Source organism: Gorilla gorilla, chromosome 18, assembly GCF_029281585.2.
Source record: "Gorilla gorilla gorilla isolate KB3781 chromosome 18, NHGRI_mGorGor1-v2.1_pri, whole genome shotgun sequence".
Taxonomy (NCBI): domain Eukaryota; kingdom Metazoa; phylum Chordata; class Mammalia; order Primates; family Hominidae; genus Gorilla; species Gorilla gorilla.
The window spans coordinates 22,686,167-22,712,012 of NC_073242.2; the positions used below are offsets into that span (position 1 = coordinate 22,686,167).

A 25,846-nucleotide genomic window follows, 5' to 3' on the forward strand; every position below is an offset into this window, starting at 1 on the left:
ACAGTGGCGTTTCCAAAACAGATTAGAGTTACAGTAAACTGTTTATTCTGCAAAATGCTTCACTATAAGATTCTATAAGGTTGTTGAGCCACTCTAATACACTTTAAATGTTATTTACCCAAATGCGATTTACGTATCAAATATGTTATGCAAGACAAGTAACACATTGCCTTTACTAAACATCAGCTTAATGGTCTTCCACGGATACCTTAACATAGTAATAATTTTTAAAATATACAGATAGACATTCTACTAAATCCTTTCCAAGCTGATCATGTATTGAACGTTATTAGATAAATATTATAAAGGAATATGCAGCAGTTCAAGGAAAACCTTGCAGTGGCTAGCTCTTTCATAAAATGAGGGATAAATTCTCAGTCCTGGAAATCCAAACACAAGAAACTCAAATTTCACTGTAATGTTTGTTTCTTCACTGAGTATATATCCATGCTATGCTGGAATATCAAAATGCTTACAAACCTGAATGCAAACCGTGGGCCTCAAGAAATACTTCATCTTCTCCAAGATTTCCTTCTGCAGAAGGTCCCAAGCTATTGTCTTCTCTAAGTGCAGCACAAAGGGCAGTCCAAATCTAACACACATCAACAACGTAATCACCTTTAAAGTACAGTAATTCCTTTAACACTGTTATCTTTTGTTCTTGATCTCTTAAAACGGAATCACAATATAATTGGCTTTAGGACAGTTCTCAAAATAAAAGAAACAGGAAATTTAATGGTAACTCTTCATAAGGAGATGAACACCTTGGATTTCTAAATGAAATTTAATAGCCAATACACCAAAATGGCTTCTAGGGGAGTACGGTGCTAGGACAGCAGGTGGCAACGGGGCAGGATCAGTGAAGATGGAGAGCACAGTGGGTGGGAGTGGACATGAGCCTGGCAAACAGCACAGGTCGAACTCATAAGGGGTTGGGTGCCAGAGGACTAGATAGGGCTGGAAGGTCTCACAGACAGGCAGCCACATTCTTGAGTCTCTGACAACAAGGGAGGCACTGGCAAGCAAGTGACAGTGAAAGTCAGCTCCAGAGCTATGTCCCACAGAGTCCAAGCAGTACTGTGGTTCTTGGCCTCAGCTGCACAGACCGAAGACCAAAATCACGAGAGGAGCTTTAGAAAATAATGATGCCCAAGTCCAGCCCCCAGAGATTCTGATGAAATCAGTCTGGAATATGATCTGAGCACTGAGATGTTTTTAGGGCCTCCCTGGGTGGTTCTAATATGCAGCCAATGTTGAGGACCACTATCCTAGCCTCAACTCTCATCCACGCCCAGTCAGTCAAACCTGAATTCCCTGAATGTGTCCTACTCTCACACATCCATGTCTTTTTGTCAGGGAACTCCCTCTGCTTGGAACACCCTCCCCACCCTTCCGAGTCTAGGCTGTCTCCTACTCACTCATGTGAAGACCCAGTGGAGGTATTCTTTTCCAGGAGGCACCCTGTTGGCTTGTTCCCTGTGTATACTGTGCTATAAACAATGCCTGCTTATTTTTCTGCCTCCACCAATAGGCTGTGAGTTATTTGATAGCAAGCACTGTTTTATTTATTTATTTATCTTAGTAGCGCAAACAATCTCTAGATTCATCTAAATAGATGAATGAATGAATGAACAAATGATCTAACAGATTAACTCTGACTCAGGCCCAGAGGGAAGTAGAGGTGCTAAGATCACCAAGAAACCAGTTTCCAACAACTATCGAACTGTTCGCTTATAGTGGTGCTTAACAGTGAACCAATCTGCCTAAAAACTACTGTGAGGTGAAATGAGTTACAAGTACATGTAAATCACCCAACCATATTTTTTTAAAATAATGACTTCACTCTTCGAGAGACTAGCATCATGAAGGGAATTCCACAGGTTCTTTACTTCATTCCTTCTGTGCCTGACACACACCAAGCTCCTCCTAGTCTTGTGTGCATGTACCAGGTGTTCGCTCTGCATGGGATCCTTTCCCCTCATGTTCACACAGCACACTGGGGCTCAGCTTGGCTGCAGTCTCTTCAGGGACGCCTTCCCTGACCTCCCTTCCTAATGTAGTCTTGCCAGCCTCCCACCATCACACTCTATCATTCTAGTCTGTTTTAATGCCTTCGACATGGTACGGACTGTCTGAAGTTAAAGACGTCTACTTGTTCATAGTCGGTCTGTCCTAGCTAGGATGGAAGCTCCATGAGGACACAGACCTTGCCTGTCTTGTTCCCTGCTGAATCCCCAGTGTTTAGAACCATGCCCAACACACTGTAAACACTAAAATACCTGTCAATGAATAGCATAAATATGCATATCAACACATTTTACATTTATGTTATTTACTATGCAGGGAACTTATTTCAAAGCAAAATTTTCAAAGGCTAACATAAAGGCTATTCTAACAAATGTTAAGAAACACTGAGTCCTTTCTCCTTGAAACATATCTGTCTCTTGTTAATACTCAGGTTACATTCCTACTGTGACAGAGTTACTTTAAAAGATAGTCTAAAACACCCATACACTCTTACAGAGGGCATTAGACAAATTTGAGAGAGATTTCTGACTCCCAAATTTCTGACTTACAAACCTGAATGAATGTGTGGTGCCATTTGCCAAGATGGGAAATACTGGAGAGCCAGTTTTAAAAGGAAAGAAAATTTGGACATACTTCAATTCAACTTGGGACATAAGACATAAGTTCAATTTGGGACAGAAGACTGAGGGACATGCACCATCCAAGTAGACATGTTAACAATTAAAAAAATAAAAACAAAAAAGCTGTCAGGAAAGTAGCTGGAAATGGGTCTAGAGCCCCAAGAGGAGCCTGAACTGAAAATACACATATGAAATGGGACTTTAAAAACTAGATTCCTGGCCGGATGCAGTGGCTCACGCCTATAATCCCAGCACTTTGGGAGGCCAAGGCAGGCGGATCGTCTGAGGTCAGGAGTTTGAGACCAGCCTGACCAAAATGGTGAAACCTCATTTCTACTAAAAATATAAAAAATTCGCTGGGTGTGGTGGCTGGCGCCTATAATCCCAGCTACTCAGAAGGCTGAGCCAAGAGAATCGCTTGAACCTGTGAGGCAGAGGTTGCAGTGAACCAAGATCGCACAACTACACTCCAGCCTGGGCAACACAGCAAGACTCCATATCAAAAAACAAACAAACAAACAACAACAACAACAACAACAAAACCCCAGATTCCTAATTTTACTCTCCCCCGACCAACCACCCAAATCAGGTCAACTTGTACATGTATTCTTTCTAAATATCAGAATCAAAAATTAACTACTGAAAGTAAGAACTTTTTGCCCATGCTTTTTAACATGTTTGAAAATACTGACTGTTACAGTCTAGGTACTTACTGGAAAATAATCTGGTTCTCACCTTTTCCCTTGCTGCCCAGTGCAGGCTCGGTTACACACCAACAGGACAATCTTGTCGCTGCCTGCTCTTGATGTGGGCGAATCCATTTTCCCTTGCTTTGCTGCTGTTTGTGTAGGAGAAGACAGTCTATGATAATCCAAGCCAAATTTCAAGTGGTTTAGGTTGTTGTTTAAATGAATTCCTGAAACAGAATAAAAACAACTCATTTTATCTCTTCAAAATTATTTTTATTCACTCGTTATGAAGAAATTTACCCAACAGAGAAAATTTTTTTAAAAAAGTCATTATGTAAATTAAACTGCAATCAAAAAAAGAAACATCCTACTTAGATTACTCATCTAGCCGTTAGAGAATTTCTTTAGCATCCATTATTATTTCCTTTAAACTAGCCTTACCTATCTTAAAAAACTGAAAATTAAAACTGCACTTCAGTGAATGTTAGATACAGTTTTAGAAGGGCATGTGTGCTGAGATGATTCACCAAGAAAATGTAGTGAGGTCATGCAACCAGTAATCAAACAAATTTTTAAAAAATAAAGATGTGGAATGTTCTTCAATATTCAATAGCAGTTTCTTCTCCCTGATTAAAGAGCCAGACTTATAAGAAATAAAAGGTAAATTACACACTACACCTACTAGACTCAGAGCCATCAGGAGAATCTTCCAACTGGGAATACAGTCTACTAGACTGGATCAATCCACATTAAAGTTAACAAAAATATATATGACAGGCACAGTACTGATCCTCCCAAATGCCCCAAAGCAGAGCTCCCTGTCAATCAAAGTACCCAGCAACTCAGCACCCAGCACAACCCCAATAAATGCCTGACTACCTGCTCATTCCTTTAATCCTTTGGAAGTACAGCCTAGGGAAATGACATCCCAGCTGGAAAATAGAAGAAACCCCTCCTACCACCACCATAAATAATAATACCACCAGAAAGAGAATAAAATACAAATGGCCTACACAAAAGTATTTATAGCAAAATGCTGGCAATAACCTCAATACTCAGCAATCTAAGACTCACTGAACCTATTAAGATACCTCAACATTATAACAATTCAAAATGACAAAGTACATAGTTAATGCCAATGTTAATGCCAATATAAATTCCAGATAGAGTTTAAAAAAACAACACATACAAACTAGAAATAAGAAAAAAGCTGAATCTTTGTCAAGCCACTAGAGGGAAGAAAACTTTTTAAGCTTAAACACCATAAAGAAATCACAAAAGGAACAGGAGTAGATCTTACTTCCTAACCATTTTAAACTCTGGTACGAGAAAATAAAAATAATAGATATCTGAAGTTGAGACAATAAACTCGTTTCCCAGGTTCTTGGCAGAGGTAAGGGTGGGAAGATCTGTTCTCCTAGAATTGATGTGGACTCCTGACGAGATAAGGGGATGCCACATTGTCAACTGCACAGAAATCAAGCTCTGTGTTCAAACTGTGGACCCATTTACTGCCGGCTGTGTGAGCTGGGAGTGGTTACTTCATCTCCAAGTCTCAGCTTCCTCACTAGTAATGTGGGGAAAGCAGTAGCCTCATTATGTATTGAATAAAACATCTGTTAAGGCCTTAAGATAGAGGCTAACGCACACTCAATAAGGCAGTCTCTGGCTAGAACACAATAACCTTTGGATTCACCAAATTCACTTATAAATAGAAGCTTAGTGTTAACCCTAAGCAACTGGGGTGGGAACAGGATTTTGAGAAACTTTCAGTTGAACAAACATTACCTGGGCTCTTGCTGCATATTAAGAACTACACTGCACTGCTGGGTATAGCAAGATAAAGCAAAATGTGGCCCTAGCTCCAAAGAACTTCACAGTGTGGTGAGAAGGACAGAGAAGAAAACAAATCATTTCCACATAACACGCTGGTGTGAGAGATTAACAGAAGTTAACTGCCCAGAAGAGCAGGAGTTCGCCAGCCAGCCTGCAGGTAAAGGGAGTGAGGAAAGGCTCTCTGGACAAGATAATTTAGGTATTTTTTACTGTAATGCAATAAAATTAGAAACAATCCAAACAAAAACACATACAGGGAAACGTAACAACTGGAAAAGAAAGACAAACAAGCACCTGGGTCAAAGAAGAATAAGTGAAATAATAGACTATCTAGAAAATATTGTAAATATGAGTAGACCAGAGAAAACTGAATTGTAAGCTGGCATTGGAGAAAGCTGGCCAACCCAATATACAGGATCACCGAAAGAATCAGAAACTGGAGGCGCCAGAGGCCTCTGGAAGTAGAGGGTGAAGTAAAAGAGGAATTAAAATAAGGACTTTCAACAAGAGCACCAAGACCATTCAATGAGGACAGTACAATCTCTTAATCAAATGGAGTTTGGTCCCTACCTCATACAATTTATAAAGATTAACTTAAAATGTATCAACAACCTAAATGTAAGAGCTAAAACTACAAAACTCAGAAGAAAACACAAGAGTAAATCTTTATGACCTTGGATGTGGTGACGGATTCTTAGATATGACAACAAAACTATGAGCAACAAAAGAAAAAACAGACTTCATCAAAATGAAGAACTTTTGTACGTCAAAGAACACTATCAAGAAAGAGAAAAAACCCAGAGAATGAAATAAAATACTTGCAAGTCATATATCCCATAAGGGTCTAGTATTATACATCCTTACAAAGAATTCTTACAACTCAACAAAAACAACTCAACAAAAAGATAATGCAATTTAAAATGGGAAAAAGGCTTGAATAGACATTTCTCCAAAGAGAATATATAAATGGCCAAACAAGCACATGGCAAGATGTTCATCATCATTTACTATTAGAGAAATGCAAGTCAAAACCTCAATGAAGTAACACTTCACATTCACCAGGATGGCTAAAATCAAAAAGATGAAAAATAAATGTTGGCAAAGATGTGGAGAAATTAGAACTCTCATCTATTGCTGGTGGAAACGTAAAATGATCCAGCTCCTGTGGAAAACAGTTTGGCAATTCCCAAGAAGACAACCATAGAATTATGATATGATCCATCAATTCCATTCCTAGGTATATACCCAAAAGAACTGAAAACAGGTATTCAAACAAATACTTGTACACAAATGCTCATAGTAGGACTATTCATAATAGACAAAAGGTAGGAAAAAAACAAATGCCCATCAATAGATTAATGGATAAACAAAATGTGGTACATGCATACGTATGTATGGAATAATGTTCGGCCATTAAAAAGGAATGAAGTGGATCCGTTCCAAGATGGCCGAACAGGAACAGCTCTGGTCTGCAGCTCCCAGCATGATCGACGCAGAAGACGGGTGATTTCTGCGTTTCCAACTGAGGTACCTGGTTCATCTCATTGGAACGGTTGGACAGTGGGTACTGCCCACGGAGGGTGAGCTGAAGCAGAGTGGGGTGTCGCCTCACCCGGGAAGCTCAAGGGGTCGGGGGATTTCCCTTTCCTAGCCAAGGGAAGCTGTGACAGACTGTACCTGGAAAAAACAGGACACTTCTGCCCAAATACTGTGCTTTTCCCAAGGTCTCAGCAACTGGCAGACAAGGAGATTCTCTTTCGTGCCTGGCTCGGTGGGTCCCATGCCCACGGAGTCTTGCTCACTGCTAGCGCAGCAGTCTGAGAACAAACTGCGAGGCGGCAGCCTGGCTGGGGGAGGGGCATCCACCATTGCTGAGGCTTGAGTAGGTAAACAAAGCGGCCAGGAAGCTCAAACTGGGCAGAGCCCCTCACAGCTCAGCAAGGCCTGCTGCCTCTGTAGACTGCACCTCTGTGGGCAGGGCATAGCTGAACAAAAGGCAGCACACAGCTTCTGCAGACTTTAAGGTCCTTGCCTGACAGCTTTGAAGAGAGCAGTGGTTCTCCCAGCATGGCATTTGAGCTCTTGAGAATGGACAGACTGCCTCCTCAAGTGGGTCCCTGACTCCCATGTAGCCTAACTGGGAGACATCTCCCAGTAGGAACCAACAGACACCTCATACAGGCAGGTGCCTGTCTGGGATGAAGCTTCCAGAGGAAGGATCAGGCAGCAATATTTGCTGTTCTGCAGCCTCCACTGGTGATACCCAGGCAAACAGGGTCTGGAGTGGACCTCCAGCAAACTCCAACAGACCTGTAGCTGAGGGACCTGATCGTTAGAAAGAAAACTAACAAACAGAAAGGAATAGCACCAACATCAACAAAAAGGACATCTACACCAAAACCCCATCTGTAGGTCACCAACATCAAAGATCAAAGGTAGATAAAACCACAAAGATGGGGAGAAACCAGAGCAGAAAGGCTGAAAATTCTAAAAACCAGAGCACCTCTTCTCCTCCAAAGGATCGCAGTTCCTCGCCAGCAATGGAACAAAGCTGGATGGAGAATGGCTTTGATGAGTTGACAGAAGTAGGCTTCAGGAGGTTGGTTCTCTGAGCTAAAGGAGCATGTTCAAACCCATCACAAGGAAGCTAAAAACCTTGAAAAAAAGGTTAGACGAATGGCTAACTAGAATAAACAGTGAAGAGAAGAGCTTAAATGACCTGATGGAGCTGCAAACCATGGCATGACGACTTTGTGATGCACGCACAAGCTTCAATAGCCAATTCGATCAAGTGGAAGAAAGGGTATCAGTGACTGAAGCTCAAATTAATGAAATAAAGCAAGAACACAAGGTTAGAGAAAACAGAGTAAAAAGAAATGAACAAAGCTTCCAAGAAATATGGGGCTACGTGAAAAGACCAAATCTATGTTTGATGGCTGTACCTGAAAGTGATGGGAAGAATGGAACCAAGCTGGAAAACACTCTTCAAGGATATTATCCAGGAGAACCTCCCCAACCTAGCAAGGCAGGCCAACATTCAAATTCAGGAAATATAGAGAACACCACAAAGATACTCCTCGAGAAGAACAACCCCAAGACACATAATTGTCAGATTCACCAAGGTTGAAATGAAGGAAAAAATGTTAAGGGCAGCCAGAGTGAAAGGTCAGGTTACCCACAAAGGGAAGCCCATCAGACTAACAGCAGATCTCTCGGCAGAAACCTTACAAGCCAGAAGAGAATGGGGCCAATATTCAATATTCTTAAAGAAAATAATTTTCAACCCAAAATTTATATCCAGCCAAACTAAGCTGCATAAGTGAAGGAGAAATTAAATCCTTTACAGACAAGCAAATGCTGAGAGATTTTGTCACCACCAGGCCTGCCTTACAAGAGCTCCTGAAGGAAGCACTAAACATGGAAAGGAACAACTGGTACCAGCCATTGCAAAAACATGCCAAATTGTAAAGACCATCAATGCTAGGAAGAAACTGCATCAATTAACGGGCAGAATAACCAAATAACATCATAATAACAGGACAAATTCACACATAACAATATTAACCTTAAATGTAAATGGGCTAAATGCCCCAATTAAAAGACAGACTGACAAACTGGATAGAGTCAAGACCCATCAGTGTGCTGTATTCAGGAGACCCATCTCATGTGCAGAGACACAAGTAGACTCAAAATAAAAGGATGGAGGAAGATCTACCAAGCAAATGAAAAGCAAAAAAAAAGCAGGGGTTGCAATCCTAGTCTCTCATAAAACAGAATTTAAACCAACAAAGATCAAAAGAGAAAAAGAAGGCCATTACATAATGGTATAGGGATCAAATTCAACAAGAAGAGCTAACTATCCTAAATACATATGCACCCAATACAGGAGCACCCAGATTCATAAAGCAAGTCCTTAGAGACCTACAAAGAGACTTAGACTCCCACACAATAATGGGAGACTTTAACATCCCACTGTCAACATTAGACAGATCAACAAGACAAAAGGTTAACAAGGATATCCAGGACTTGAACTCAGCTCTGCACCAAGCAGACCTAATCTACATCTACAGAACTCTCCACCCCAAATCAACAGAATATACATTCTTCTCAGCACCACATCGCACTTATTCTAAAATTGACCACATAAATGGAAGTAAAGCACTCCTCAGCAACTGTAAAAGAACAGAAACCACAAGAAACTTGTCTCTCAGACCACGGTGCAATCAAATTAGAACTCAGGATTAAGAAACTCACTCAAAACCGTACAACTACATGGAAACTGAAGAACCTGCTCCTGAATGACTACTGGGTAAATAACAAAATGAAAGCAGAAATAAAGATGTTCTTTGAAACCAATGAGAACAAAGAAAATGTACCAGAATCTCTGGGACACATTTAAAGCAGTGTGTAGAAGGAAATTTATAGCACCAAATGCCCACAGAAGAAAGCAGGAAAGATTTAAAATCAACACCCTAACATCACAATTAAAAGAACTAGAGAAGCAAGAGCAAACACATTCAAAAGCTAGCAGAAGGCAAGAAATAACTAAGATCAGAGGAGAACTGAAAGAGACAGAGACACAAAAAACCCTTCAAAAAAATAAATGAATCTAGGAGCTGGTTTTTTGAAAAGATCAACAAAATTGATAGGCCGCTAGCAAGACTAATAAAGAAAAAAAGAGAGAAGAATCAAATAGACGCAATAAAAATGATAAAGGGGATATCACCACTGATCCCACAGAAATACAAACTACCATCAGAGAATACTATAAACACCTCTACACAAATAAACTAGAAAATCTAGAAGAAATGGATAAATTCCTGAACACATACACCCTCCCAAGACTAAACCAGGCAGAAGTTGAATCTCTGAATAGACCAATAACAGGCTCTGAAATTGAGGCAATAATTAATAGCCTACCAACCAAAAAGAGTCCAGGACCAGACGGATTCACAGCCGAATTCTAGGAGCTAGTACCATTCCTTCTGAAATTATTCCAATCAATAGAAAAAGAGGGAATCCTCCCTAACTCATTTTATGAGGCCAGCATCATCCTGATACCGAAGCCTGGCAGAGACACAACAAATAAAAGAATTTTAGACCAATATCTCTGATGAACATCGATGCAAAAATCCTCAATAAAATACTGGCAAACTAAATCCAGCAGCACATCAAAAAGCTTATCCACTATGATCAAGTTGGCTTCATCCCTGGGATGCAAGGCTGGTTCAACATATGCAAATCAATAAATGTAATCCATCACATAAACAGAACCAATGACAACAACCATATGATTATCTCAATAGATGCCGAAAAGGCCTTCAACAAAATTCAACAGCCCTTCATGCTAAAAACTCAATAAACTAGGCATTGATGGAACATGTATCAAAATAATAAGAGCTATTTATGACAAACTCACAGCCAATATCATACTGAATGGGCAAAAACTGGAAGCATTCCCTTTGAAAACTGGCACAAGACAAGGATGCCCTCTCTTACCACTCCTATTCAACATAGTGTTGGAAGTTCTGGCCAGGGCAATCAGGCGAGAGAAAGAAATAAAGGGTATTCAATTAGGAAAAGAGGAAGTCAAATTGCCCCTGTTTGCAGATGACATGATTGTATATCTAGAAAACCCCATCGTCTCAGCCCAAAATCTCCTTAAACTGATAAGCAACTTCAGCAAAGTCTCAGGATACAAAATCAATGTGCAAAAATCACAAGCATTCCTATACACCAATAACAGACAAACAGAGAGCCAAATCATGAGTGAACTCCCATTCACAATTGCTTCAAAGAGAATAAAATACCTAGGAATCCAACTTACAAGGGATGTGAAGGACCTCTTCAAGGAGAACTACAAACCACTGCTCAATGAAATAAAAGAGGACACAAACAAATGGAAGAACATTCCATGCTCATGGATAGGAAGAATCAATATCGTGAAAATGGTCATACTGCCCAGGGTAATTTACAGATTCAATGCCATCCCCAACAAGCTACCAATGACTTTCTTCACAGAATTGGAAAAAACTACTTTAAAGTTCATATGGAACCAAAAAATCCATCACCAAGCCTGCATCACCAAGACAATCCTAAGCAAAAAGAACAAAGCTGGAGGCATCACGCTACCTAACTTCAAACTATACTACAAGGCTACAGTAACCAAAACAGCATGGTACTGGTACCAACACAGAGATACAGACCAATGGAACAGAACAGAAGCCTCAGAAGTAACACCACACATCTACAACCATCTGATCTTTGACAAACCTGACAAAAACAAGAAATGGGGAAAGGATTCCCTGTTTAATAAATGGTGCTGGGAAAACTGGCTAGCCATATGTAGAAAGCTGAAACTGGATCTCTTCCTTACGCCTTATACAAAAATTAATCCAAGGTGGATTAAAGACTTAAATCTTAGACCTAGAACCATAAAAACCCTAGAAGAAAACCTAGGCAGTATCTTTAGGGACACAGGCATGAGCAAGGGCTTCATGACTAAAACACCAAAAGCAAAGGCAACAAAAGCCAAAATAGACAAATGGGATCTAATTAAACTAAAGAGTTTCTGCACGGCAAAAGAAGCTACCATCAGAGTGAACAGGCAACCTACAGAATGGGAGAAAATTTTTGCAATCTAACCATCTGACAAAGGGCTAATATCCAGAATCTACAAAGAACTCAAACAAATTTACAAGAAAAAAATAACCCCATCAAAAAGTGGGCAAAGGGTATGAACAGACACTTCTCAAAAGAAGACATTTATGCAGCCAAAAAACACATGAAAAAATGCTCATCATCACTGGTCATCAGAGAAATGCAAATCAAAACCACAATGAGATACCATCGCACACCAATTAGAATGGCAATCATTAAAAAGTCAGGAAACAACAGATGCTGGAGAGGATGTGGAGAAATAGGAATGCTTTTACACTGTTGGTGGGAGTGTAAATTAGTTCAACCACTGTGGAAGACAGTGTTGCAATTCCTCAAGGATCTAGAACTAGAATTACCATTTGACCCAGCAATCCCATTACTGGGTATATACCCAAAGGATTATATATCATGCTACTAAAAAGACACATGCACATGCACATAAAAAATTAACTCAAAATAGTTCAAAAAACTATAATATAAGAGCTAAAACTATAAAACTCTTAAAAGAAATTACGGGGTAAATCTTTATGACTTTGGATTTGATAAAGTGTCAGATATGACAACAAAAGCACAAGCAACAAAAAAAAATAGATAAACTGGACTTCAACAAAACTAAGAACTTTTGTGTTTCAAAGGACATTATCAGGTAGTTAAAAGACCACCCACAGAATGGGAGAAAATATTTGCAAATCATATATCTGATAAGGGTCTAGTATTCAGCATATGTGAAAATTCCTAAAACTCAACAACAAAAAGCAAACAATGCAATTTTAAGATGGGTAAAATATTTGAATAGACATTTTTCCAAATATGATCTACAAATGGCCAACAAGCACAAGAAAAGATGCTCAACATCATGTCAGTCACAAACACAAATCAAAACCATAATGAGATACCACTTCATACCCACTACAATAGCTAAAATTAAAGAGTCAGATAATAATCAAGTGTTGGCGAGGACGTAGAGAAACTGGAACCCTCAAACATTGCTGATAAAAATGTAACACGGTGCAGCCACTTTGGAAAAGTCTGTAAGTTCCCCCAAATGACTAAACATAAAGTTACCACACAACCCAGCAGTTCTATTCCCAGGTATGAAGAGAAACGAAAACATAAGTCCACACAAAAACTTGTGTGGAATGTTCACAGGAGCATTATTCATATTAGCCAGAAGGTGGAAACAACCCAAATGTTCATTAACAATGAATAAACAAAATGTGATCTATTCAAACAATAAAATATTATTTGGCCACAAAAAGGAATTAAGTATGATATATGCTACAACATGAATGAATCTTGAAAACATCACACTAAGTAAAGCCAGTCACAAAATACCATGTATTTTATTATTCCATTTATATAGAAGTCTAGACTAGGGAAATCTGTAGAAACAGAAAGCAGAATAGTGGGCCAGGTGTGGTGGCTCATGCCTGTAATCCCAGCACTTTGGGAGGCTGAGGCAGGTGGATTACTTGAGGTCAGGAGTTCAAGACTAGCCTGGCCAACATGGTGAAACCCTATCTCTACTAAAAATATAAAAATTAGCCAGGTGTGGTGGCATGCGCCTGTGATCTCAGCTACTCGGGAGGCTAAGGTTGCAGTGAGCCAAGATCGTGCCACTGCACTCCAGCCTGAGTGACAGAGCAAGACTCTATCTCAAAAAGAATAAAAGAGAGAGAGAAAGTTGAATAGTGAGTGCTTAGAGCTTGGCAGGATGGGGAGACTGGAAGATACCTCGGGAAAACAAAGCAGGAGCTAACGAGAATAGAAGCTGGAGAAGTGAATCCTCAGCACAGCAAATGGTAGGGAACATGGAAAAGCACATGGCATGTCTGAGAACAGAGTAACCTGAAAGAGAAGACCCGAGGAAGGAGAGAAAATGGAGTAGAGAGACTGGAAAGAAAGGCAAGGACCAAATCATGGCAGGGGAGGAGGGGGTTATGCTCCTTTCAAGGTGTTTAGATTTGATCTTAGAAAAGGGGAACCACTGGTAAATAAATAGCATGTAACATGATCAGAACTGTGTATTAGAGTAAGTCTGTGGAGAAATAACTAGACAGGAGAAAGTTCAGTGGTAAAGATAAAAACTTACTGGAAAAGCTCAGTTGGGACTGGCCTGAACTACTTCAGTGGCAGTAGAATAAAGGGGGAAAATGCAGTGTGTGTCAACAGCTCTATGAGAATTTTGAAGGAGAAGTTATCAAGCTTGGATCCAGTTTGAGTGAAGAGGAGGACAGTAGTGCCATTATTTCTAGAAAAAATGCAGGAGCAACCAATCTAAGAAAGAAATGCTAAGGGTAAGATGCCTGTAGGATTTCTAAGTAGAAGTTCCAGTAGGGAGGTGGAAGTCAAGCAATGGAACTGGAATCAAAAGAAAAGTGGAGGCTAGTGGGGGAATTCAGTTCAAAAAATCAAGGCGTGGAAAATCCTGATAAGAGCGGCAGTTCTCACTTAGCTTGCATCACGATTACCTACCTAAAGGGCTTGTTTACCAGAGTTTCTCCTTTACTCGGTGTGGAGTAGGGACCAAGAATTTGCATTTCTAACCAGTTCCCAGGTAATACTGATGCATTAATAACCACTGGGGTAGAGCAAAAGAAGAGGAGCCCTAAGAGGAACCCTGAAGAATGCTGTGGCAAGGAGCAAAGTCTGAGTTGCTTGGTAACTCTTAAAATCAGAATAACCCTGTAACTCCAGGCACAGTGGGGAGACAAGCTAAGTTCCAAATCACAGCCCAAACCGCAGTAAGAGGAAAAATACTGTCCAGGGCTTTACTTCATTTTGCTGCCTATCAATGAAGAGTTACATGCAAATTTCTTAAAAGCAGGTACCAAGAAAACATTCTATAGCAAAAATGCTAGAATCTTAAGAGCTGATAGCAAAATTAAAAAACAAAAACAAAACAAAAAAAAAACAAACCTATGGCATAGTATATCTTCCTGAATGTCATGATAAGATGCCAAAAAGGCTACTTAAAGGAGGTCACAGTCAGTCCTAAATCTCAATAAGAGGTTTTCCCAACTAAACTATGGATATATCTTTGCCTAAAACAGTAAGAGCTGCCTTCTTCTAGGAAAATATTACTATAAGATTTTTACCATTATACCATCATAAAAAAATTATGTGTATTTTACCACAATTTAAAAAAAATGTATATCATTATATAATAGACAACTAAAAGGGTAGACTATAGTTAAACCTGCAAACCCAGGTGGCATTATGGAAACAGGAGCTCCCTTACCTCTTTGACTGAGAATTCCTTCAGGCCTAAATATTTCGGGAGTCTCAAAGGCAAAAATGCAGTCGCTTTCATGGACTGTTTCCAGGTCGTCTGTATCACAAAAGGAACGATGGAACCCATCATAGTACATTTCTGTTAACACAATCTAAAAATAGGAAAAATGTAAACAGTTGGGTAACTGGAAATTCGATACTAATTGATCTCCCAATTCTATGAACTTCTCCAGACCATCAGGACTGGCAGTGGTCTGAGAAACATCTCGCAGAGCCCACTTTATTTGCCTTTAATGAGAGAATCCTGGAAGCACAGTACCCTCTGTAATTATATAACAATATACAGTCACCCCTCCATATCTGTGGGTGCTACGTCTGTGGATTCAACCAACTGCAGATCAAAAATATTCAGAAGAAAAAAAAAGGATGATTGAATGTATACTGAACAGTCTATTTTTTCTTGTCATTATTCCCTAAACAATATAGCATAACAACTATTTACATAACATTCACACTGTATTAAATATTGTAAGTTATCTGGAGATGATTTAAAGTATATTGGAAGTACAACTATTATGTATCCATAAAATAAAAAGTAAAAATAAATAAAGTATACAGGATGATATGCTTAGGTTCTATGTAAATACTATGCCATGTTATAAAAGGGATTAAAGCACTGTGGATTTTGGTATCCTAGTGCAAGGGTTCCTACAACCAATCCCATGGACACTGAGGGACACCTGTACTCTGATGCAGAACTCTATGACTCTAACTCCAGAGTTTCTCTAAGTTTTAGTGTAGAAGAGAACCAGGAGATCATAATGTCTAACCTCCGTTTCACTGAAAGAAGAGAAGCCAAGAGACTTGCCTAAAGTTCTACAACGATTCAGCCTCATGTCGAGGACAGAGTCCACATCTGACTCTGAGGCTTTCTCCCATATCATTTAATTTTCTATTTTTCAAGCCTAAACCATGGATATTTGTATTGAAAAAAAAATCAACTCAAATGTCCAAAAATACTAACTAGTTAAATGTAGTATAGCCTTACTGGAATTATAAAGCTACTAAAAAGAATAAACTATATATATTTGCACTAACATGCAAAAATCTAAGTAAATACAAAGCAAGGTAAAAATAATATGTGTAAATGATTCTACTTATATAAAATAATGTATATATGCACGGAAAAAATCTAAATGGATACTATATAACATAGTATTAAAGTTAGTAACCCTTCGCATTAAGATACCTAGTATGAGATACTTCCTCTTTCTGTTATATTTCTGAAATGGTTATTTTACAATAAAACAGAAAAACAGGACAGGCATGGTGGCTCAAGCCTGTAATCCCAGCACTTTGGGAGGCCAAGACAGAAGGACTGCTTGAGGCCAGGAGTTCAAGACCAGCCTGGGCAACATGCCAAAACCTCGTCTCTATGAAAAATACAAAAGTCAGCTGGGTGTGGTGACATGCGCCTACAGTCCCCACTACTTGGGAAGCTGAGGTGGGAGGACTGCTTGAGCCCACAGGGTTGAGGCTGCAGTGAGCCATGATTACACCAATGCACTCCAGCCTGGGCAACAGAGTGAGACCCTGTCTCAACCAATCCATACATACATACATACAAACAAACAAACAAAACAGAAAAACAAAAGATGGAGAGGAGAACACTGGAGACATTTAAAGACTTCATTATATGCTCAGCCTCGCTGTCTAGTGAAAAAGCACTGGATTGGGCATGCAGGTTCCAGTCCGGCCTGTCATCAACCAGCCCTGCAAACCTGAACAAGTCACATGGCTTTTCCGAGCCTCTTTCAAATAAGGGAGTTGGACTGGACCTATGAGGTCCCCTCAACCAGCACTAACATTCTGCAAATCTACCAGGTAAAAGGGGTTGGTGGTATATTCCACAAATAGTCCAGCAAAAATGTTCCTGGCACATTTTCCTTCTAATGAATTTAATGACCATGTTGCTTTTCTGCCGGTGAACACGCAAGTAAAATTCACTCTCTTCAGCAAACTGAGGTCAACAGCAAACTTGTAATTATTTCACCAATTTAAACCACATGCAAAAGGAGCCAGACAGTGCTGGAAGCTCTAAAGATGCAACCAGATTTGCCCTGGACACCACCGAAGCCTCGCTCCCTCCCTTTCTGCCTTTCCCTCATCCTGAAGAGAAGAAAGAGCCAATGGGCTTTTCAGAGTAGGAAAGAATATGAACATTTATCAACATGCCAGTACTTGGCCTGCAAAAATATGAGATATTTGCCATATTAGGGCAACACTGCTGATTGTATTTGTTTTACTGTGGTAACTTCCCAAATGAGGCCACATGAGGCCAAAGTACAAAACACCTTTATTATTCCAGGGATTACACAGTAGCTTCCAGAAGCTACTATCTAGGGAAAGCAATTTAGCTACTGAGTCATCTTTCCTTAATAAATCTTAAATAAGGAATGTTTTTCCAAATAAAATAATAATAGTAAATTGAGTAAAAGCTATATGCAAAAACATGTCAAGTCCAAACAGGTCAAAAGTATTTTTGGTCAATTTCAACATAACTGCTTATCAAACATTTACCCCAAAAGGGATGCGGCATGGGCACAACTTTCCTTTCTCTTCTCTAAACAAGGTAAGAGACTGGTCCAGCCGTAATGAGAAAACAAAACGTATTGAGCATCTATTACGTACAGAACATTGTACTAGCAAGATATCCACTCTTATCATCACAATGGGAAGGGGTTTTCTAGTGTCACTGCTCAAGTTTTCAAAGCCTCTTTGACTATCAAACACTGCGAGGACGCTCCACTGCCCACATACACATCCGCAGGAATGATTTAAGAAGGGTTAAGTAATTATACCTTATGAACAAAGCTACAAGAAGGTCTTGGTGTAAAGTCACAGCTTCTTTTAAAATTATATACACAATTAAATGAAACATGAAAAGTTTCTCTATACATTTTAGTCTTTGGGGTCTTGATTTTTTTCCCTAAACTCTAAATGCAACTGGTTTTAAATCTCTATCCAACCATACTTGGCAAAGAACTGTAAAAAATTCTAAGAGACCAGAAAGCAATACTTTTGTGGCTCATGTGTAACTGGTCTTAGCAGACTTATTACCTGATCAGTGGGGATCTTTGTTTCCATAGACACTGCTTCCCGAAGTCTGGCGACAGTCCCAGACAGAGGTACGGCCACACCAATCCTCATGCAGTGAGAACATTTGCCTTGATACACTACAGTGACATAGAGAGGCCTGTACAGATCAAAGTCAGATCTTCTCATTAGTCACTTATTTCAACTAAAATATAGAAGATGCAAAATAAACCTGAGATGAAATCAACAAAAAACCAAAGCTAACCCACACTGTTACTCGGAAGCCCAAATGGAAAAATTTCACTTGGCTCTAAGCAGAACTGTCAAACAATCATCAAGATCTTTGGAAAAGGCAATCTTCATAAAATGAACATTCTATGAAGCAAACAAAAATATATCTACACTTGATTCTGTGCTTTGTATTTTCTTTAGAACAGCATAACTCCTGGAAATGTTGAGAAATTGTTCAAAATAAAGCAACTAAGAAACAAGAAATGTAAAGTAAGGTCTCTAGAGAATCCTGAAGTCACTCAGCAGCCCCCCTCCCCCCACCCCGATACTATGTGTGGATGACAAACTGGGCCAGACTACACAGCCCCTGCTTGCCTCATGTGCCTGCTCACCCTGCAAACTCAGGAGGGCATTTATTCTTGTAAGGTTGTAGCAATGACTCTATTCAATCCCATTATTAATCCCATTACCTGTCTAAATAAGTAAGAAGACCTAATAGGAGCCTACAGAGGAAAAGGGATACCATAAGAAAATACAGTCTTCATTTTACTAAATCCATTCTTACCTTGTGTGGGGTAGAGGAATTGGCAAAGAAATGCAAAGGAAAGGATCAAAAGTGTTGCTCTGTTTCTGACAATGAGGACACGTCAAAGAAGATCTTCAAAACAAAAAGGTAAGATGCTTGACATTAAAATCACCCAGAATGATGTCAGGTAAACAAAATAAGTGGAAACATCTGATTTTCTCATACCTGTATTGCGCTTGAAAGAGTTCTTGTACAAAAGTGCTACAGACAGGAAAAGATGGTCCCTCAGGCATCATATCAGTCTCTGATGGTGGCTAAAAAAAAAAAAGAAAGTACAACTTCACAGACTACAAAGACCAATTCTTGGTTGAAGATGAAGCTAGAGAATCACATATGATCTTGACTTCCTTTACAAGCTATGCATCAAGTGCAGATACTTCAGTGACGGGCACCTGCTAAAGGAGCCAGAGCACAGCAGCAGGATGTGGGTCGCGTGGACTCATCCCCTCACACAGACTCTGCCAGCAATCGTCTCTGCACAGCACTCAGCCAGGCAGCTCCCCTTCCCCAGGATGCTCCAGTTTCCCTCCAATTCTCAAAGCCCCCATCCCAATCTCCTCTAAGAAGTAATCCCCAACCACTTTAAAAGTACTAATACTGGCCGGGCACAGTGGCTCATGCCTGTAATCCCAACACTTTGAGAGGCAGGAGTGGGCAGATCACTTGAGGTCGGGAGTTCGAGACCAGCCTGACCAACATGGAGAAACCCCATCTCTACTAAAAATACAAAATTAGCTGGCTGTGGTGGCGCATGCCTTTAATCCCAGCTACTCAGGAGGCTGAGGTAGGAGAATCACTTGAACCCAGGAAGCAGAGGTTGTGGTGAGCCGAGATTGCACCATTGCACTCCAGCCTGGGCAACAAGAGCGAAAGTCCGTCTCAAAAAAAAAAAGTACTAATGCTTCCCATGCCTAAATTCCCTAGTACCTATTACCTGTGCTGTGTATGTTGGTGCCTAATCACACTCTACTTCATGTTGTATTTAACTTTTCATGTCCCTCCGCCTAACAATTAGTTACTGAGCACCTGCTACCACATGCAGAGAGCACTGTACAGAACATTAGGATACAAAGATAATAAGACCCAGTGCCTGACCTTGAGGATGTCTCAATTTGGTGGGAGAGTCAGCCACACGCATATAGTCATATGACAGAATAGAGTGTTCAGGCACAAAAGGACCTTGAATCAGAATAATTTAAAACTTACCAAACTTAGAAATTTAAAATTTGAAGTACAGAGCAGAATTATCAAAATCTTTAAAAGCTGCCCAAGGGAAGCAACTCTTTAGTCTAATTTTTTTCCATTATATAAGTCATTTTACCCATATTTGTAAGACTACATGTATAAAATTAAGAATTAATTGCTATGTTTCTCAATAAGAACATTCTGGGGCTACTATGGTCAAATCCAATCCCAACAGCAGAGAAAATCCATACGTTTCCTTTATGATCGTGTATTCATTCCAGTGAACTACAGAGTATGTGTCTTACTAGAATAGAAAGCAAACATATTCTGCTTTAAAAACAGTTTAGTGAAATGGAATCACTTTTTTTAATCTGAAGCTCATCATACATGCAAATGTTTCCCCTCTCATTAGACTATAAATTCCTTGGGGACAACAGCTCTTGTATCTTACACTGCCAGCACAGTAGTAAACAAAATGAAATGTCCTTTAAGTAGCCACTGAATCTTATACTCACCCAGAGCTTAGTCAATTTCATTGTATTAACGCAATGCAACAAGTCCTCAGTAGAAGAATCTACACACTCTCATGGCTGGCTGACTGCCCTAGGGCAGCATGAGTCCTTACCTTCAGAGGAGGCTGGCCACTCTGCTTCACTGAATGGTTGAGGTCTTCATGAACTCGGTCCAAAAGCCACAGCAGAAACTCCTGGGCATCATGCTGGGAATTTCCCCGGTACTGCAGTGCATTCTTTGACACAATAGTCTATGCAGGTAAATAAATCAGCATGAACAGCTGTGAGTTCCTGGCTTTAAAGAAAAACTATTTATTCATAATCCCAAAAGGGATGCAAGATCTCAACGGTGTTAGAGAGTACTTCCCAGAAGGAGTGCAAAGTAAAAACAGATGCCAGTGTAAAAACCTCACCCCTAGAAACATGTACCAGAACCCTTAAAATACACTTAATCCAGCAATCTTACTTTTAGGAGTGTATCTAAAGACATCATCAGAACAGCCTGTCAAAACTTCTAAGAAAATATTAATCAGGGTTTATAAAAGCAAATAATTGGTAATAACTTGGACATCTTAAAAAAGAGAATTGGTTAAGAGTAGGAGGAGATGAAACAGTAAAAACAGTTAAATTATGATACAACTACATGACATCCTTAAGAAATACTATATAAGTGAAAAAAGGTTATAAATAAATAGTGTGAAATGTGAATGTATTCTTGTAAAAATCGTTTAGGGGGGTGTAGACATATACATACAAAGAAAAAGTTCTAAACACATACCTACATATTAAGTATTATCTCTGGGTGATAGAATAACAGGTGCTTTTTTTCCTTCTCACTTTTCATATTTTCTACAATGAATACATGCTACATAACAAAGCAGTTAAAAGTTTTGTTTCAAACTTTACAAGATTGATTTACATTGCTTTTGCTAAAATGCTAAACTTTTATTATGTAAGATACATAACAACTTCAAGATTCATCACTCATCAACAAAGACTTAATAAGTGTCTAAGATACTAACAGCCTAGTGAGGGGGACAGGGAGAAAGTCCACGCTTACAGTGTAGCTAATGGGATGGTGGTGATGGATGCCAAGTTTCTCATAGTCAGAGAGGGAAGTTACAGATAAGCAAGGAGGGAAGGCAATGAATCAGCTGAAGTCGGTATAAACTCCTATTTAGCTTAACATAGAGATGAACAGATAAATAATTACAGATATTTATATAAACTTGGGTTCACATCCATATATCTGTACACTGAAAGGCGAAGAAGTAGTGACACCCCAGTAACAACGTGCACATCCGATAGTGCCCATATCTTGGTTTCTAATACCATTTTCCAATATAAAACTAGGGCTCCTTGGAGAAATGGCCGTTTCGAGGATATTGGGACACGGGACATGTCAAAGGGACACAGCAACCAATCTAAAAGAACTCCCAACAACCAAAGCTGGAACAATCTGATCAACAGAATAAACAATATTGAGTTATAACCCAAAGTATAAAAAGGTATAAATTGATATAATTAAATGACTGAATGAACAAATAGGGAGAAGAGACAAATCTTCCTTACAGAGGAATTCCAAATAATTTATATCAATAATCCCCCCTCCAGGAGGTAGAGCTTACCTCCCCTACACCTTGAATGTGGCTTGTGATAGTGACTTACTTCCAAAGACAGGAGAATGGAAAGAGGAGTAGAAAGTAACTTATAGTTACTAACAAAGTAACTAACACTACTTCAGAGAGCTGGGCAAGGTTGACATCACCAGTGGTAAGTCACGTTGCTAGCATGTGCACTTGATATGTGATGAAAAGAACATTTAACCTCTGGTCTTCCTCCCAAAAACCCATGGCCTCAGTCTAATCATAAGGAAAACATCAGACAAAACCCAAACTGAGGGACATTCTACAAAAAAAAAAAAAAAAAAGGTGACTGGTACTTCTCAAAACTATCAAGGTCATCAAGGATAAGAAAAGTCTGAGAAACAATCACAGACCAGAAGAGACTAAGATGATGTGACGACTAAATGTAATGTGTTATCCCATGGGAGCCTGGAACAGAAAAAAGGCACAAGAGACTAACTGGGGAAACCTGAATAAAGTATCAAATTTAATCAATAGTAATGTACCAATGTTAGCTTCTTAGTTATAACAAATGCACTACAGTGACATAGGATATTAACAAAAGGGAAACTGAGTTGGGCTTCGTGGAAACTCTATGCTACCTTTGCCACTTTTCTGTAAATCTAAAACTATCCTAAAAGTTTATTTAAATATGAATATATATATTTACAAACTTTCTATAAATATAAATATGGCAGTTGTGTATATGTGTATCATGGGAAAAGAATAGAGGCTAATTAAGAAGTAAGAGGACGGTGGTGTTAACTAACAGACAAGAAACCCTTCCAGGAGATGTCATTTGAGCTGGGCCTTGAAGATTAAGAGGCAGGGATTCAAGGCTGAGGAAGCAACATGCACAAACACACAAAGATACAATATGACACCTTCAAGGAAGACCAACAAGGTAGAAATAGGCCTGAAATTCCAGGTCTATTAGACAGAATGGGAGGAGATCAAACAGTAAACAGATTAGGCAGAGTAGGAGGAGATGAAACAGTAAAGTTAGAGGCCAGCTCAGGAAAGATTTTAAAGGCCAGTCAAACATGGCACAGGGAGCCATAAATGAACTGGTAAATTAAGATCACGGGCTCTGGAGCATACAGCCTGAGTTCAGATCTCTGTTGCCCCACTTCTTATTTGTGAGGCCTGGGACTACTCTCCTCCAAAGTAAAATGGATAATAATGACTCAGTGTGATGAACAGATTTTGAGAATGCATGCCAAACATTTCACTTGTAAATGAGATATAACCAGCACTCAAATTTTAGCCATATTATATATGGGAGTAAAGAGAAATCAGGGGGCCGGGCACAGTGGCTCACACCTGTAATCCCAGCACTTTGGGAGGCCAAGGAGGGTGGATCACGAGGTTAGGAGATCGAGACCATCCTAGTCAACATGGTGAAACCCTGTCTCTACTAAAAATACAAAAAATTACAGGTGGGCGCCTGTAGTCCTAGTGACTTGGGAGGCTGAGGCAGGAGAATGGCGTGAACCCGGGAGGCAGCGCTTGCAGTGAGCCAAGATCGTGCCACTGCCCTCCAGCCTGGACGACAGAGCGAGACTCCATCTCAAAAATAAATAAATAAATAAATAAATAAATAAATAAATAAATAAATGACAGAAAGCAGGGGAGGTAACTGTACAATGGGAGAGTAGTTAGTAAACAAACTAAAGAGGCAAGAAATAATGACAGTCTAAGCTAAAGCAGTGAGGACAGAATGGGAAGGCAGATTTGGGAGAGATTTAGGAATTCGAGTGGTAGAATCAATAGGATTTGTGACCTAATGAATGTGGAGAGGGAGGAAGGAGGCATTAATGTCACTCAGGTGTCTTACCTAGATGATGAGCAACTGGTAGTACCCTGCATCAAGACAGAAAATAAAAAAGGAGGAAGTCCAGGAAAGAGTTCCCGGAATGAGTCCCCCCTTTCGAATCCATTGTGGCTGAAGTTCTACAGAAGCTCTGAATGGAAGTTATCTGGTAAACAACTGAAAAATACAGATCTGTGGGCTCACTGCAGGAGTCTGTGCTAAGGACAAAGATTTGGAATTCAACAGATGCGTGGTGGTAGAAACCTCAACTAAGGCTGAGAGTGCTCAGACATCATCTATGAGAGATTGAGCCAGAGGACAGAATACAGAGGTAACCTATATTTAGGTGGGGGGCTCAAAGAAGCGCAAGAAAAAAACCATCAAAGATGTAGTGAGAAAATCAGGAGAATGGTGTCCAAGAGTCAAATGAAGAGAGCTTCATGAAGAAAAGGGTGATCAACAGTGTGAAATGTTGAAGAATGATAAAAGAGGCCAGAGAACTAAAAACTGTCTACTATATTCCAATTAAGACAACGATAACAGAGGTGAAAAGAAGGAACAGATTTGCGATTTGCATCACAATCTGATGATCAGTTTGATCTGAATCAACAAGAAAATATTCATTTATAGATCTTGAGATTCAGATTCGGGAGGAAAAAAACAAAGGGATATCACAGAGAATATGGAGGTGTCACTGACACAACTTACTGAATAAAATGAACAAGGGAGAAGGATCCTGATAGCAATAAAGTTTCAAATACCTGGAAGGGACCACTGGATACCATCTCAGAACACAAGGAGGAATAGGCATGATGGGAAGTCTTCACCATGGTACAAAACCTCCCCACTAAATCACCAAATTCAAGTGCTTTTTTCTCAGTCTTCATGTCTATCTCCCTTTAGCATTATATATATATAAAAGGCCCAGGCATGGTGGCTCACGCCTGTAATCCCAGCACTTTGGGAGGCTGAGACAGGTGGATCACCTGAGGTCAAGAGTTCAAAACCAGCCTGACCAACATGGTGAAACTCTGTCTCCACTAACACAAAATTAGTCGGGCGTGGTGACACATGCCTGTAATCCCAGCTACTTGGGAGGCTGAGGCAGGAGAAATGCTTGAACCCAGGAGGCGGAGGTTGCAGTGAGCTAAGAACGCGCCATTGCACTCCAGCTTGGGCGAGAAGAGTGAAACTCCATCTCAATAAAAAGAATAATAATTAAAAAAAAAAATCTTATTCCATCTTGAAATGGTTTGGCTTATGGCCTTATGTTCCCCTCATTTAGAAGAATCAAAACCAAAGGCATTAGTATGTATAATGGAAGAATGTGACCTACAGAAGAGAAGATTTCCTAATTTTAAAAAAATGAATAGCCGGGTGCGGTGGCTCACACCTGTAATCCCAGCACTTTGGGAGGTTGAGGTGGGCGGATCACCTGAGCTCGGGAGTTCAAGACCAGCCTGACCAACGTGGAGAAATCCCGTCTCTACTAAAAACACAAAATTAGCCGGGCGCGGTGGTGCATGTCTATAGTCCCAGCTACTTGAGAGGCTGAGGCAGGAGAATCGCTTGAACCCGGGAGGTGGAGGTTGCAGTGAGCCGAGATCGCGCCATTGCACTCCAACCTGGGCAACAAGAGCAAAACTCTGTCCCCCCCCAAAAAAAGAATTGATTAAAAAACATCATTAGCACTAACGAAACCTTGGTTGACTTGGGATGGAAGACAAACAT

The 25,846-nt window shown here is 39.9% G+C and overlaps 1 protein-coding gene across 4 annotated transcripts in view; it reads right to left on the reverse strand.

The window, feature by feature from the left end:
• USP31 (ubiquitin specific peptidase 31) overlaps window positions 1–25,846 on the reverse strand; it is an 88,420-nt gene that overhangs the window by 25,831 nt on the left and 36,743 nt on the right. For 2 of the 4 annotated variants that reach the window (XM_019012721.4, XM_055365489.2), the window contains exons 2-8: window positions 20,791–20,928; window positions 19,146–19,234; window positions 18,960–19,052; window positions 18,188–18,323; window positions 15,075–15,219; window positions 3,384–3,564; window positions 481–592 (exon numbers count right to left, since the gene is read on the reverse strand). In XM_019012721.4, coding sequence (XP_018868266.4) covers window positions 481–592; window positions 3,384–3,564; window positions 15,075–15,219; window positions 18,188–18,323; window positions 18,960–19,052; window positions 19,146–19,234; window positions 20,791–20,928 — 894 coding nt within the window. Of the gene's footprint in view, window positions 1–480; window positions 593–3,383; window positions 3,565–15,074; window positions 15,220–18,187; window positions 18,324–18,959; window positions 19,053–19,145; window positions 19,235–20,075; window positions 20,160–20,790; window positions 20,929–21,455; window positions 21,499–25,846 lie in introns of those variants that run through there. The other 2 variants (XM_063700042.1, XM_055365488.2) reach the window with 2 other exon arrangements.